Source organism: Triticum aestivum, chromosome 7B (genome assembly GCF_018294505.1).
Source record: "Triticum aestivum cultivar Chinese Spring chromosome 7B, IWGSC CS RefSeq v2.1, whole genome shotgun sequence".
NCBI classification, from domain to species: domain Eukaryota; kingdom Viridiplantae; phylum Streptophyta; class Magnoliopsida; order Poales; family Poaceae; genus Triticum; species Triticum aestivum.
This window is the reverse complement of record NC_057813.1, coordinates 48,789,627-48,805,832: the sequence shown is the minus strand read 5'-3', so window position 1 is coordinate 48,805,832 and position 16,206 is coordinate 48,789,627. Positions and strand designations below refer to the sequence as shown.

The 16,206-nt window shown below is 45.5% G+C and overlaps 1 protein-coding gene across 4 annotated transcripts; it reads right to left on the bottom strand.

The window, feature by feature from the left end:
• Window positions 1-3,121: 3,121 nt before the first annotated feature.
• On the bottom strand, window positions 3,122-11,224 carry LOC123162671 (probable transcriptional regulator SLK3). Of its 4 annotated transcripts, none has more exons than XM_044580450.1 (11): window positions 10,982-11,224; window positions 8,363-8,628; window positions 7,809-8,255; window positions 7,602-7,730; window positions 7,166-7,214; window positions 6,354-6,568; window positions 6,160-6,228; window positions 5,413-5,513; window positions 5,212-5,305; window positions 4,980-5,049; window positions 3,122-4,417 (listed from the first exon to the last, which is right to left on the bottom strand). In XM_044580450.1, the coding sequence occupies exons 2-11, from the start codon at window positions 8,402-8,404 to the stop codon at window positions 3,363-3,365; spliced, it is 2,271 nt and encodes a 756-aa protein (XP_044436385.1). In that variant the 5' UTR covers window positions 8,405-8,628; window positions 10,982-11,224; the 3' UTR covers window positions 3,122-3,362. The 4 variants fall into 4 exon arrangements, with proteins under 4 accessions (XP_044436385.1, XP_044436386.1, XP_044436383.1 ...); XM_044580451.1 differs by having other exon boundaries at window positions 8,363-8,621; window positions 10,982-11,186; XM_044580448.1 differs by having other exon boundaries at window positions 7,809-8,628.
• Between the last annotated feature and the right edge of the window lie 4,982 nt (window positions 11,225-16,206).

The following is a 16,206-nucleotide window of genomic DNA, read 5'->3' as shown; positions in this document are numbered from 1 at the left end:
GGCGGCGCTCGTCGCTGTCGTATTTGTCCAGCTCATCCGTTACCGCCTGGGTGGCTCGGATGTTCTCCGCAGGCGTGGCGTAGACAGGGCGTTCTGCCCCGAACATGCTAGCAATGGTCGCGCCACGCTGCCGGATCGTGCCGATGCGGCTAGGCCCCTCAGGAGCCGGTGTGCCGCCAACTGCCGGATCCATCTCACGTCGGTAGGCGTCCGAGAGGCATCGCACGCTGGCCAGTCGGCCAACGCTCTCGAGAATCTAGATGCGGCGTGCCTCCAGCGTCTCAGCATCCGCTCCCTCTGGGATGGACGCCGACAGGTCTCGTAGAGCCGTGTCGAGTGGGTCTCGAGCGCATCCGTCCGAGTGCTCGCCGCTGAGGATGACAAGCACCTCTGTGATGGTGCTCCCACTGTTGTGCTTGCGAGGAGGCGGCTCGTCGTAGACCACCACGTTGGTAGGGATCGCGTCAAACAACGCCGTGTCGGAGTCGACGATCATCGGATTGGTGGAGCCAACAGACTCCAGGTCCACAGCAGGCTCGCTGGTGACGTGGAGCTGGTCGAGGAGGCTGACGAGGCAGCTCTCGGGCAGCCGGTGCCCGCGTCGGAGACCGACTCGTCGGGGAGGTGGATCTCGTCGACAAGGTTGGCGAGGCAGCTTGCTGCACAGGCAATCTCTGCGTCGTTCAGCGTGTCGAGGCTGACGCCGTCAGGCGTGCTGGGCTTGCTTCGCTCGCCAGGAAGGAACAAGGTTCCCGTCCAGAGCAGATCTCCGGGAGAAGGTGCACCTCGCCCCACGGTGGGCGCCAAATGTCGGGGGTTGGCTGCGACATATGCCAATAGATGGCTTATCATGGTGGGAGCGAGTAGAACGTCGCCGGTGCCTGGAAGCGGGATGAGGCGTAGACACGAACGCCGGCGTACTTTACCCAGGTTCGGGGCTCTCCTAGGAGATAACACCCCTAGTCCTGCTCTGCGGGGTCTCCGCATGATCACTAAGGCTCAAGTGATACAAAGGTGCTCCTTGAGCTGTATGCTAGAGGTAGGAGAAGGCAAGGCTAACTCTCTCCTGCTCTGGGGGTCTGGCTAGTTCTAAAGAGTGGGAACCCTTTGCATGGGTGCTCTAGGGGATTTATATAGGCCTACCCCCAGTGGTACAATGGTAATCTGGCCGGGTGCTGGGCCCGACTGTCAGCGTCTCTAGCCTTCGGCTTCTCCGCCGACTACTGGGACCCGCCGCCTGGTGGGCCCCGCCGACTGGTCTGGTACGGAGCCGACAGGCCGCTCCTGGCGCTGGCAGGTCTGGTTGGTGGCTGCTCAGTGTAGCAGTGTTGCTAATGACGCAGTCTTGGTTAACCCAGTGTGGCTACAGTCCCGCCGCCTGGCGGGTGATCACTGTAGCCACACCTGGTCTCATCAGGTTAATGGCGTACTCGCTTCGAGGGAAGGGACGGCCGCCTGTTGGGGGCCGGCCTTCCCCTGGTCCTACTGGTTCGTCATACGCCGTCTTCTGAGGCGTCACTGCCCAGTAGGGCCCGCAGCCGGCGGGCCGTACCGACAGGTCGTCGTGGGGAACAGGGCTTCGCCTGTTCAGAGTGATGTCAGGGAAGAATGGCAACAGTGCCACGTCGTGCGGAGATCTCCGCCTGTACGGGCACTGTGACCACGCCACGCCCAAGGAGGTGACGGGCTTTACTGTAGCCACGCCCCATCTCGTCCTCTTGATGGGGGCACGGACTCTGAGGGTGCATGGTGGCCGCCTTCCTGACGCCGTCCTCCCTAGAGGCCGGCTGGCTAGAGCCGGCTGCTCGTGGTGCTGTCTGTAGGTGGTTGGCCATCCTCTGGGGGGCGACCGTTGGGCTAGCCGGCTCCCGGAGGGCGGAGCTTTAGCTCGGGGCACTGAGGGCCGAAGCCGGCCCAAGGTTTTGATATGTTCAGGGACTCGGGTTAGGCTATCCGTGGCCCATTACTCCGACACCTATCGCAGGCCTTGGAAGGCACAGACAGATAAATTCAGACCCAACAAGTAGTGATCTTTTTTTAATGACAATGGTTTTTCCCATGAATGTGCTCATGCATTGTGCTCTAAATCGTCCCAACCCCTAGAATAAATGCCTAGTTTGTCCGCAAACTCCCAACCCCAGCCTATATTGGGGAGAAAACAACGGTTGTTCGAACATCTGAACACCAATCACGTTTGACCCACCTCACTCAAGGTCACTGTCTCTTTTTTTCCTCTTTCTCTTCATTCCCATCAATCATATGCATATGTACGGATAATCAGAGGACACGGCTGTATGCATAGACAAACAGGGGTTCAAAGCGGACATGTCCTAACATGTTCATGGATAAATACGGAACAATGTTCATAGATGCTTCGACAATACCCAAGGGAACGACCTTCTTGAGGGGACCTTTTTCCTTATAATAGCGTCGTGCGAACTTTTGTCCCTATATTAGCGTCGTGGCAATTTCTATGCGGAGCATGGCAGTTTTCCTAATGCAACATGGTAAATTCTTTTAGACATGCATGGTAATTTCTTTTCTGCAGCATGGCAATTCTTTCTTTGTACCATGGCAAATCATAGACATCTGTGGCAGCTTTCTTCTGATGATGGCTTTTCTATTTGCCATGTGCGAATCTCTGGTACGCATGACAAATTACTCTGCTGCAGCATGACAAATTCCTAACAGTTGTTTCTACTAGCATGACATTTTTTTTCAACATGACAAATCTTTCTGCAATAGAACATTCGTTGTGAGTGTTTTTTTTTTCAAGGAAACACTGCCTGATGGCGTTTTTCAAAGTCTCACGTAGGAAAAGTTAGTTCGATCAGGGAATATCAACACGGTATTGACGTTAAGAAAAATAAAAATATTTTAATATTTCTTTCTCAAAGGAAGAAACACATCAGATTTTAGTTGGAAAAAATGCACAGACCCAAAGGATCTATCCCCACTGTAATTTGTACAGGTTGTCCTGATGCCTCACAAGCTTAAATATTATCGAGGTTTTCCTGTGATTGCCACTGCCTTGTTAGTTGCTATGCTACACTCTCTTGGGTATAATCTACTACTCCATGGGTAGTAAGAAAAGATGGCAGACCAAACACTGGTAAGAAGATAGTAGCACAAATGACAACCACAGCATGTCATTCCATACTAGTCAATAACACTGGGTTGCACTGCTATCCAAACCAACTCACTCTCTCACATAGCTGAAGGTTCATCAATCTATGATCACCAGAGACTGTTCCAGGCAGCGAACACGATCTCGAAAAAAGAAGAAAAACTTTTAATAATCTACCGCGATATCACCATCGAACAAAGCTCTCAGAGCAGCGAGACTTTAGTTGACAATGATGTCAGATGTTCCACGAGAAGCCACCGTCCCCCGGCTGCTCCCCCATGAACAGACCGCTCTCCACAAGTTCGTGGGAGATGAGATGTTCCAGGTCGTCCATGTCATGCACAGACTCCACCTTTGGGGTCGCCGCATTGCCACCAGAAGCGGCCGGGTTGCTGCTCACTGACTTGAAACTGCTGCTTCGCTGGACCATGCCAGCTCCACTGTTGATCAGATTACTAGGCCCCGTCATACCCATCAAAGCAGCGCCCTTTGCTGTGCCATTATTCATGTGCTGTGCCTGCTCTCCGCTAGCAGCGGTGTTGGCGACCGCGGCTCCAGATGCAAGACCACCATTTGCATTGGGAGTGCTAGGAGACTGCTGTTGCTGTTGATGTTGCTGCTGCTGCTGCTGCTGCTGTTGATGGTGCTGCTGCTGTTGTTGCTGATGAGCAAGAGCGCGGCTATTGGTGTTCTTGGCTTCTTGCAGCAGCTGATTGATCACATGCTGCTGGAATTGTGGACTAGCGCCCAGGCCTTGGAAATTGTTATGCTGGTGCTGGGACATACCTTGCTGGAACGACATGGGATGCTGGAATTGCCCAAGCTGAGCCGCACGGAACGACCTAGATGCTTCCAGCTGAATGCCACTGTGCACTGCTGTAGGACCTTTGAAGATACTCGATGCCTCCTGCTGAAGCAAACTTTGATTCGGGCTTGAGCCTCTAAGCATATTCTGGTAATTGTTTAGCGCAGCAGCATTCTGAGATGCCTCCTGCTGGAGCAAGCCCTGATTTGCGCTTGAGCTTCTAAACATATTCTGGTAACTGTTCATTGCCGCAGCATTCTGTGATGCCTCCTGCTGAAGCAACTGATTTGCACTTGAGCTTCTCAGCATATGTTGGTAATTGCTTTGTGCTGCAGGATTCTGCGGATTATTACTAATTGCTCCAACACCTGGAACCTCGTTATTCACATGGGGGCTTATTTCTGTTTTGACCGCCTTTGAGTCATGCAAATTCTGCACCGTGAGCTTTGGTCCAGCAGTTAGTTTGGAATAGTTCTTCAGGCCCTCTGCAGATGAACAGGCAAAATATTAAACATTTAAACTATCTCACGGATCAATGGGATCAATGGGCAAAGCAGGGTCACTATGTCACAAGTGTTTCTCTTCATTTGTTATGATTTGCTGTTATCAGCAGCAAATATGATGAAGCCCTAAAGGTGGCATACAATGTTTAGCTCCCCACTGTTTGCATCACAACCAATTTGTACATGTTCAAGCTCACAGTCCACATCTCTCACTAGTTCAGAAGTTGCATTACGACCAAATTTGCATGATATTAGCTGGGTTTTTGGCTCGGCTGGAGTTTGAACATAGTTTCTAGTCATGTAGATGTTTCTTATGAAGTACTACCTCCATATCAAAATATTAACGTTTTTGTAGGCTCAACTAGCCCAGCCTACAAAAACGTCTTATATTTTGGTACGGAGGTAATACAATAGAACATGCATTATGGCTTAACTTTTTGGAAGAAACCAAAATGCTATGAGAATCACTGGTCAAAACTGCTTTATGGAAACTTAATACAGCACCAAGGTACTAAAGACGATTGGTTTATGTGCATGCTCCTACCTATAGGGCCGAGCTTGTTCTTGTGGCTGAACTCAATTAGATCCTTCATGTGATTCACCACCTCTGATATCTGCCAAGAGGACATAAGCGATCAACATGCCATAATGCACATATACGGAACAAAACCATATAATGCACTCCATGTGGAAAATATCAAGACTACAAAATGTAATTTTTTAACAAAATGTTGAGCAAATAGAAAGGTAAATACTACTTAGGGAACTCCAGTTACCTGCAAACAGCGAACATATCTTTTAGAAAGTCCATGCTCATTTAGGCTGTGGTGATCTATATTTTTCGCTAGTTGTCGTGATGCTGACGCAAACCTACAAATTTCATACAAAAAAAGAATTTACAAGTAGTGATTAGAATATCAGAAATTCAACTCTAGAGAGAATCAACTACATATTTTTGTGACTTTAGTTTTACTAACTGGTTGCAAGCGTTTTGTGCCTCGTCGTTCGATAGGCCAGCAGGACCATTTTTAGTGACAGTGGCTTGGTAATTCTGGGTAGCACGCAGCATATGTGTAACCTGAAAAGACAAAAGCATGTGCATAAGAAAAATATAGAAGAGTACCAAAGTTAAAGCGCATCACACAAAGCCACAGTTTAAGATTTATAATTAGGTGAACTGGTTGAATGCCCGTGCTTTACCATTTCCTACAAAGTAAAAAATAAATCCATTTGGAAGGAAAATTTATGAAAAAGAAAGGAAGCTTTCAAATTGCAAAACCGTAAAATAATCGTGGTAAATATTTAGAACCACAAAACAAGACCGCGGAGTGGGTGATGTCCCCACTTGTAACAAGTGATTTTGAAAGGTGCTATGGCAAACATGAGGATTGCAATGAATTATGGCCTACTCTAAAGGTTGAGTATAATTTAATCGTCTTTGGTGTTTTCCGCCTGCAGCTATCTGTAACTTAATTGAGTAGACAGTTAAGCAAATGGATGATGAAACTAGTAAGCGTGGGAGGGATCTGGTCTTTTCACACCCCAATCACCCAGGAGCAGCAACGCCCATTAGATTTACCTCATAAACACAAAACTACAAGATGCCAGGCATCAAATCACACTGTGTATATGTAGGCGATAGCTCAACCATATGCAGCCTTTGAACCAAAGGTTAATCAAATAGGAGATGGAACAGGAAGCCCATACTGGTCTAAGAACTTTACCTGGTCTGTTAGAAACTTGCGAGTGACATACTCGTCGTGTTTCCGTGAACAGAACTCCCAGGACATAATCTGCATATGCAATCAGCACATAAGAATGATTCTCACTTCAAGATATCCACAAATCCACAAACGCTCAAGAAAAGACACCCAAAAGGTGCTATGGTATGGGCTAGCTACTACAAATAGGAACATACCTTTAGTTCTGGAGTGAATATTATTCTCAGTTGTCCCTCATGTGTGACATGTTGGTGTTCATAGATGCTCTTCTGAACAACTTTAGCATGCTCCAGGAGCAGCAGTCCGTTGGGCAACCGGAACTCGTTCGGCATGTCAAGGAACAGATATTCATCCTTAACACCGTGGTCAAATCTAATTTGACAGAGTCTAGGAAGTATTTCAGAGGTAGCCTCTGTATGATAGATAAGAGAAAGGCGGGAAACTGGGTGAGCTCAAAAAAAAATATTGATTACATTGCAGAGAAAAACTTAAAATCTTATTTATGAGAATTGCACAATGAAGAAGCAAAACAGAAAGGGCCCCAAAAACAGACAGTCAAGGTGTTCATCTAAAAAACAGGAGGGGCAAAGTGCATGATAACACAAAGAAAACTTTGCTGTGGAAGAAATAAAATGCCAAAACTATGAGGTTATTCTTCATTCATGACAGTAACCCACTATTTCTTATGATAAGGTATTCTGTACTGCTCCAGAGAGTTAACAACTTCATAAGATACTTTTATTTGCACTCTTGATGCTTAATGGCTTCCTTAGAAAGTAATATTGTTGATTGTCTTCTGTAAAGCTACTTTTATTTGCAATCTTGATGCGTAATGGCTTCCTTAGAAAGTAATATTGTTGATTGTCTTCTGTAAAGCACAAGACATGTACAAGAATATTGAGCTTGGCAAATAGAGGAATAACAGAATAAGCATAAACATATCAGCATTCATACTCAGTGAGCAATCTTGAAGGGAAATGTGCAAACAACCAAGGATATAACATTTTACCGTATCCTTTCCCCGAATGCGTATTACAAATATCACAACGCCATGTACCCTGTAACAAGGAAAGAATAGGAGTGTGAACTTTCATAGATCTTATACAACATCAAGGAATAAGTACCCTTGATTTCGACCATACATGCAGAGCAGACAAAGAATCAGCTTTATCAGCTATCAGCGGGTTCATTACACAAAATAGATATATATAATTAAAATAGTCATTGCAGGACAATTTCAAACTTTCAATTAAAATAACTACTGCAGGCTAAAATAACAAATATTTCCTCAAGAGGTTACACATACAAATTACGTTTCTCACTGCCATCAAAGGTAATCGATAATAAACAGCATTGAATAATCCTAGCAGAACGTTAAAAAGATGGTGTATGATACTATTTAAACATCTATTCAACATAATTTCAGATATGATTTTTTTACTAACCGGGCATGTCTGTGGAATAGCAACCGAGGTATTCCCTGGTTTTTCATATGATGACACACACCATCTTTCTCTTGATCGTGGTGCAAAATATTCATCAATGAGCTTCCTCCAGTATGTTATGGGATTATTCTACAAGATAATTTTGAGTAAATTGTACTTCCATTGTTGTGTATCTTGTAATAAATATCTGAAAATGCATAAACTCACATCTGGCCGGTAACGCTTGTGATACAAATACTGCATTAACCTTCGGGAACAAAGCCCGCTCTCGACAGGAGTCCTAACAGGTCCAGCTAGCTGAATTCCAGGCTGTGCTAGCGGCGGCCTCAACTGTGGCTGCCGAGGTATGCCAACTTGAGAATGTTGATGCTGAGGAAATTGTTGTGATAACTGATGCTGCTGTTGTTGCTGAATTTGTGCCAGTTTATGCTGCCGGATCAAGGCTTGAAGCTGTGGGTTATGCTGACCCTGGAGATGAAGAGAACTCTGACCTTGGAGCAGCTGTTGAATCAACTGTTGTTGCAAGATATCATCTTGCCGAATATCAACTCTTGGCTTCTTTTGAGCATGAAATGCGGCAGCAGCATCAATCACAGGTTGTGATGTTACACTAGATGCTCTCCGCTTCTGCATCTGCTCTTGGGGTGGACTTTGCTGCATGATGGAGCCATCAATGACTGAAGAGCCAGAAATGTTATTGGATGAAAACGACATCGGAGAGGCAGGAAGGCGCATGAACGAATCAGCATTCATGCTCGTACTTTGCTGAAACTGGGCACCTCCAGAAAGTGATGAGTTGCCATCGGTCACCAAAGAGCTAACACCAATGCTTGGCCCAGAGGAATTTGTAGTACTAACTGGAAGGCTACCATTCATGTCCCTGGGAACAAGTCCAAGGTTGGAGCGTGGGGCCCCGGACATGGAGGTCAGCAGGGTTGAGACTGAACCATCACCTTGAAGAACCTTGCTTAATGGGATAGAACGTCACTGGAAACTAGCAAGGATCTTCGGATATTTTCGCTGGAAACTGCAAAGTGTGATTATCAATAATATTTTGAAGCAATGAAGCAAATCAAGAAAACAGTCTCCGCAAAATTTCTCAACCAATGAGCTTATGAACCAACAGTCCAGGACGCATAATTCTAACTTACTAACTTCTAAGTATCAAAATTAGGAGGACTCGTTTCAGGACATCAATGATAAAAATAGCCATCATCAAAAGGCAAGTGTTAATCCGATCTAAGAGATGGAATGCATTGACTTAACTTCCAAAGGATTACAGGTTATATGGCCGACGTAAAAGAAGCCAGAAATAACACAAATAGAGAGGAAACAGGGCAAGAGAAGTTGACTGACACAGGATATTTCATTTGAATTACAAACTAGCACATAGATAAAATCAATGCAAATTGCCACTACACGTTCGCATGATCAGGTTCCTAATAGCAAAGAGACTTGCTTTCTATTCACCCTGACAAAAGGAAAACACAAAGACAAAGGAAGCTGGTAGTGAGAAAAGTTCAGCAATGTACAGTCTCATGCGAGCTTGCAAGATATCACAAACCAAACAGTAATAAACAAGCAAAGGTAAGAGAAAATCACAGGAACACAAACCCACCTAGCTCAGTTAGAAGAAAATACAATCTTGCATGATCACCTGCCACTTTGTTTGGATATTTAACTACAGACTATGCAGGACTATGACTAAAACAAGAAACCCTGATGATAAGCAAAAACTGCTTCAAAACCTAACTAAAACAGGACACAGCAGATAGACCACCTAACCTAAGAAACTAGAAGATAAGGTCAATGTAATGAATAAAAAGATTTAACTCACAAAGAAAAAGAAAAAGAAATACAGAAAGGAGACAAATTTTATCCTTCAATGCAGAAACGAGCGTGCCATTTTTTAAGGTGATCATCAGTCACAGGGGAACTAGAAGATTCGTTAAAGGGGGGGGGGGGGGGGGGCAAATGTTCCACACTAACACAATTTGGATACTGAGTTTTAACTTCTGCTGCGGCTTTCTTGGAGGTGATTGATTATTTCCCCTGTTGATTCCCCAAAATTGGTTTATTTTTTTCTCGGAACCGCCGCACGGGGATGGCGCACACCGCGCCAGGTGGGACCCAGGTGTCGGTGATGCCAACGGTAGGTGGTTGCGGAGCCACCGTGAGCTCCAAGGGGAGGAAGCTACGGGAGCTCACGCAGGCGGGTCACATACCATGGACCCAGAGAGAACCCATGGGCCCACGTGTCAGTGGTGTGGCTCCCTCTAACATAAAAGAAAATCATAGGTAGACAAACCCACCTAATTCAGTTAGAAGAAAAAATACAACCTTGCATCATCACCTGCCACTTTGTTTGGACTACTTAATTACAGACTTAGCAGGACTGCAACTAAAACAAGAAACCCTGATAAACAAAAACTGCTTCAAAACCTAACTAAAAGAGGACACAGCACATAGACCGCCTAACCTAAGAAACTGGAGAGAAGGTCAAAGTAATGGGAATAAGAAGATCTACCTCACCAAGAAAAAGAAAAGAAAAAAAATACAAAAAGGAGACAAATTATATCCTTCAATACAGACAAGAGTGTGCCATTTTTTAAGGTGGTCATCAATCACAGGGGAAATCGAAGATTCATTGAATGGGGGTGGGGGTGGGGGGGGGGGGGGGGGCAAATGTTCTGCAATAACACAATTTGGATACTGTGCGTTAACTTCTGCCGCGGCTTTCTTGGAGGTGATTGATTAATATGCCCTGTTGGTTCCCCAAAATCGGTTTCTTTCCTTCTCGAAATCGGCCGGTTCATCCTAAACGGGATCGAATCACAAGGCGCAGACTCAACTCAAGAAATCACAAGCTGATAAACCTAACGAGCAGGGAGCGGCATTGTGCCATCACAGAGTTCACCCCTAGCTAACTTCACCCAGTTCGTAGTACAAAAAAGCTGCAGGCAAACCGATACTACCGACCAAAACAGGTAGAGAAAGAGAAGACAAGAGCTTGAGCTCCAGGCATTTATGGCCTCCCCAGCAACTCAAGCAAGACCAGAGGTACTCTTTCTCAAGATCCAGAGAATTTGTGAGTTCGAAAATTCGACGCTTTTTTCAGCTCTTGCTTTTGGTGGACTCCTCTCGGGGCTACACCTTTCTATCGCAAGAAGAGGATTTCCGCCCCCAAATTCCCGGCGCCGCCGCATTGGGGCGACCGGGGCCCGTCTCCACGGCGAAAAATCCCCCCTGTTCGTCCCCCCGCATCAAGAACGCGGACGCAAATCCCCTCCAAGCAGTCGTACGGATTGAAGCCGAGCCATGAATCGAACCAATCTACTACCAGCGCAGATATCACCAATCGAGTGCGGAGAAATCCTCACCTCGAGAGCTCGCGGGCGGTCGTAGTCGGTCGCTGTTCTTCCTCCTCCGTGATGCTGCCGCTCGTCCTCCTCGTTGGTCTCGTGCTCCGGATATTATTCTTTCTGCCGTTGTTTTCTCCTTTTTATTCCACACCAGTTCTTATTTCTTCTCCTCCGCTTCTGGTGGCTGCGTGTGTGTGGGCGGCGGCGTCGCCGGCGGGCGAGCGTGGGCGGCCGGGTTAAATAGATTCGCGGGGAGCGACCGGCGCCAGCCAGTGGCCCGTCCGGCAGTGACCGCCATCGACGGGTCACGGGCCCATCCGCGCCCTCCGATCGAGATCCAATGGTCGAACTCCCACGTGGATGCCCACGATTGGCCAGGTGGTGAGAACGCACGACCCAGAAAGGTCGGCTCACGCTATGCACACGTGGCACAATGCACACAACGGGACCGGGTGAGGCCTGAATGTCAGTGACTGCGATGACGGGTGGGTGTGAATGGATCATGTGCTTTGTGGGGAAGCTACGAGAGCTCCTGCACGCGGGTGTCATGCCGTGGACCCAAACAGAACCAGGAAGGTGGTGAGAACGCACGACCCAAGAAGGTCGGCTCACGCTATGCACACGTGGCACAATGCACACAACGGGATCGGGTGAGGCCTGAGTGTCAGTGATTGCGATGATGGGTGGGTGTGAATGGATCATGTGCTTCGTGGGGAAGCTACGAGAGCTCCTGCACGCGGGTGTCATGCCGTGGACCCAAACAGAACCCTTGGGCCCATCTGTCAGTGGTGTGGCTCGCTTTACAGCTGGCTGAGCTAGTGTGTAAAATAAACGGAAGGTGTCTTTTCCGTCGATAGAACGCCTACATGCACGTTACCGTGTATAATTGACCACGGCCCTGCGTGTTAGCATGAGGCTAGTTTTCGTGTGGGTGAAATGAGACGGGTGCGTGTAGCTTTCTATCATTTTCCTTCTCGGGACAACTGCATATCATTTGCCAAGGAGCACACCCGCTTCACGCACGCTCCTTGCCTCGCTTGTTTTCTAGAGGCTTTGCTTTGCGAGGGAGGGGTGAGGCCAGCAGGGAGGACAAGTAAGTTGTTTGAGTTTTACTAGTACAATTATTATTATTATTATTATTTGGTGCTTAATCTAATAATTATTGTGTGCTAGGCTAGGCTGGACTGTCCATTGTAGTGCTAGTTTTGGCTGATTATTGTGGCTTACATGTTTAGGGAGAAGACGTAATCATAGGATTGGTAGGTGTTTTGATACCAACAACAATGAAGAACAAACAAAACAACACATTGGCATGGTCTTATCAAACCAAACACAATGCCTTAACTTTTTTTATAAAAAAGGCAGTGCCTTGGTTACGATGACAATGTCTTGGGTGATTAATGGGCATCAAACATGTTTATCCGTTGTGCAGAATATAACTATTTCATTGACAACTTCACAGAAATACCTACGAATTTGTGCATGGTTAGTCAAGAAACGCATGGACTTTGAGAGCACGTTCTTTTGGTGGCCCTCGTTGCATCCTCCTCATGGTCAAATGTTTTGTCACCAATGCATGAGTATGTGAGGTCGTCTTGGCCATGGCGGGTACATTCCCGTTCACTTCACTACTTGTCATCGTTGCTTAAATCACCTTCGAAACGCCAACACACCATCATGACCCTAACCCTAGCGGTCACGAGTCTTGCATTTGTCTCGTGGCAGAGCGGCTTAGACCGATCAAGATGACTCGTTGATTTGGCTTGAGTGGCTAGACACTACTGGTGTGCCTTTCCTCTTATAATCCATCTCATTGCCAGCAAATACTACTAGGAAAAACCCTAGAAGTAGCGCGTGTTTAAAGCCTATCAGTAGCGCGGGGAACCACGCTACTAGTAAGGCGCCACAGCTAAAGGTTAGCAGTAGCGTGGGCTGGACCGCGCTACAGCTATATCGACTTAGTAGTAGCGCTTTCTAAAACGAGCGCTACTGGTAATTAGTAGTAACGCTTCTCCTAGCACGCGCTACTACTATTATTCCATATTTCTTTTTTATTTCATGTTGTATTCATACACCTTTATACAAGTTTTCATACCGCAGCAATTTAGAGAATGATTTTACATCATAATGAGTTACATCAGTGGGACATCCACTTGAAACTAGTCCACGGTTCTTTCTCCCAATGATATAATAAATATCATCATCATCATCATCATATCATTAACAACTTATCATCATAATACATCATTGTCATATAACACCTCCTCATGATCATCGTTTTCCTTGATGAGACATCACATACAAGTTGGTCACTAGACATAATCACAACTACTCATCATCATCAACTCTCATAAACATATTGTACCTCATAGGACCTACTACATTCTCTTAGGACCTATTATATTATCTTAGGTAAAATAGCATAAAACAAGATAGCCCCTGACTCTCCATTATGGAGAATGGAGATTATCCTGTCTCCAATTCTTGCCTTTCGCACAATGTTGCTTCCAAGAACCTCCTTACGAATGTCCATACATTTCTTCCATTCTTTGATTATCATGTGTTCACTGTTTTTAGAAGGTATGCACAGGTAAGATTCATAGGACGACTTGGTTGTATGTTCAAAACATCCAGGCGACCATTCTGATACATCAAATGAGGCACACAATCCATCGGGATTTTCTGTTGAAAAACATAGTAATAACTTCGTAGTCAGCAATGTAGTTCAGTTTTAGAAGTATGCAAAAGATGCATGGATGTCGTAATAGTAAAAAATCCTACCAGGAAATCTCCATGGAAGTTATCGTTGTTCAACACATGCACTAGTGGCACGTATTCACCATAATTTGGAGGAGTTCAATAAAAGACATTGTAATTCTCAATGTCAGTACAATACGCGACCAGATGATTTTTCTCTTGATAAGTTAACTCAGAGCCATCGGTGTAGTTGGTTCTGTCTACCATCTTCCGCACACTCTTTGAAGAACGAAAATGAGCTATCAATGGAAATAAGCTGTCAATTATTTTGAAATAAACAATATAAATTATTTAATAACTATGTTTGAGGAACTCACATAGCGGTAGAATTGAAAGTGTATCAACAAGAACTCAAATGTCAAAATTATCTTGGTCGATGTCAGGATCACCAAGATCCATGGTGACAAACATACCCTCTTGAAAATCATATATCTTGCAAAGTGCTTCCCAATCGGGGCGACCAAAATTGGATACGCTCTCAGAATTGTATAGATTTACCTCAAAATCCATACCATGACGGGTCCTTAGGTTAATTTTCTTTGTTTCATTCCTCTCATGATCTTCAAAACCCATCCTCTCCAAGACATAGCGTCTTGCATGACATGGGATAAGCTAGTCGAATTGTAAAAGACGAAAATTAAACGTTGAAGCAGTAGAAGTCGAGCTTAATTACGAAAAAAACACTTAGCGTCGTAGCGTACCGTTTCACAAACGAAGGCCTCCTCGAGCTTAATGCTGAAGCACCGATCTTCGTCCAGGTGAGGCCTGTCGCAGAAACCCCGGTTGTCGCAGCACCAGGAGCACTCCCGGGGACCTTCTTCGTCCGACGACATTTCCTATGTTCATAATTCAAATATTAAACTTGTACAATTAAATATATGTACTACAAAAACTAAATTAGATCATTATTATTCATCACGGGTTGACTATGGGTCTGTCGAGTCTTTTCTTGAAAACTCTTAGCTCACGTGGTGTATATATTCGACCGTCGGTGATGGTAGCTCCTCCTTTCGTTCCCGAGTGCATTCACCAAATTGTCTAGCACATGAGAACGAAGGAGAAGCTACCCCACGACAATAGTCGGGATTCTTCGTCCTCCCATATATGGTGGAAACTCTCCCTCACTGATTCCTCTATAACATTTGCGACCGTCGGTGATGGTCGTTACTCCTCCTTCCCCTAGTGCATAACAAAGGTCTAGCACCCGAAGAAGAAGGAGAAACGACCTCCATGACAACAGTCAGGATTCTTTGGCCTCGACAGTCTTAAAGTCAACCCGAAATATCATTTAATTATATTTCTAGAAAATCCAGGCCACTCGATATTTCCTACATATTCTAGCACAAGTCATGCCAAACTTCACGGAAAATTCTGGCATGACCTTTGCTAAAACAGGACATATCGAGCACCTGAAATTTGTCGGAACAGAAATTAATCAATACTCCTGCAAAACATAGGCCACTCGGAGGTGTAACCTGCAAACGTAACCGGCCACTTGGGCAACCACATATCCTATTTGAGAAACACAAGATATACATGTTTTTATCTACATCATATCTTATAGGACTAATATTGACATAGAGATTTGGATGCTCTCGCCTCGAGGTCGGAGGGGGTTGGTGACGGGGACGACGACGAGGATGATGGAGGGGCTCCTTGATTTCTGCAAAAACAAAAACCCTATAAGTTATCACTAATACATCCCGAATAGTATCATACAAATAACATCACTAATACAATTAAAACCCTAGCGAATGACGGGTATCAACGACGAGGATGCGGGATAGGCATCGTCGATGTTGATCGGCGTTGATGCGGGAATAATTGCTTAAACTAAAAAAATAACAACAAATGTGACATGTTCAACTAGTTCTATTAATTCAACTAGTTCTTACTAAAAATAAACTTACTAAAAATAGAAATAAACTAGTTCTTTCTAAAAATAAACTAGTTCAACTAGTTATATTAATTTTCTTACTAAAAATACATTAGTTCTATTAATTCAACTAGTTCTTACTAAAACCAAACTAGTTCAACTAGTTTATTAATTTACTTACTATTTATTTTTATACACTTACTAAAAACAGTAAAAAAACTAAATTATACAATAGTAAAAACAGAAGAAAAAAGATGGAGGGACGAGGAAGAAGGAGAGAGGAGGAGGGGGAGGAGGCCGGTGGGATCGGAGGAGGGAGGGGGTGGGGGAGGAGGGGAGGGGTGGCCGGAGGAGGAGGAGGAGGAGGGAGGGGGCGGGGGGTGGAGGGGAAGGGGGCGACCGAAGGAGGAGGAGGGAGGCTGTTAGGGAACGTAGTAATTTCAAAAAAATTCCTACTCACACGCAAGATCATGGTGATGCATAGCAACGAGACGGGAGAGTGTTGTCCACATACCCTTGTAGACCGATAGTGGAAGCGTTATGACAACGCGGTTGATGTAGTCGTACGTCTTCACGATCCGACCGATCCAAGCACCGAACGTATGACACC

What these genes read in the sequence shown, in the direction of transcription:
- LOC123162671 (XM_044580448.1), bottom strand. Translation starts at nt 8,522, where the DNA reads ATGTCCGGGGCCCCACGCTCCAACCTTGGACTTGTTCCCAGGGACATG. An exon ending in ACAAGCGTTACCGGCCAGAT is followed by an intron (nt 7,731 to 7,808) that starts GTGAGTTTATGC and finishes ATTATCTTGTAG; the next exon opens with AATAATCCCATAACATACTG. An exon ending in GCACAAAACGCTTGCAACCA is followed by an intron (nt 5,306 to 5,412) that starts GTTAGTAAAACT and finishes TGAAATTTGTAG; the next exon opens with GTTTGCGTCAGCATCACGAC.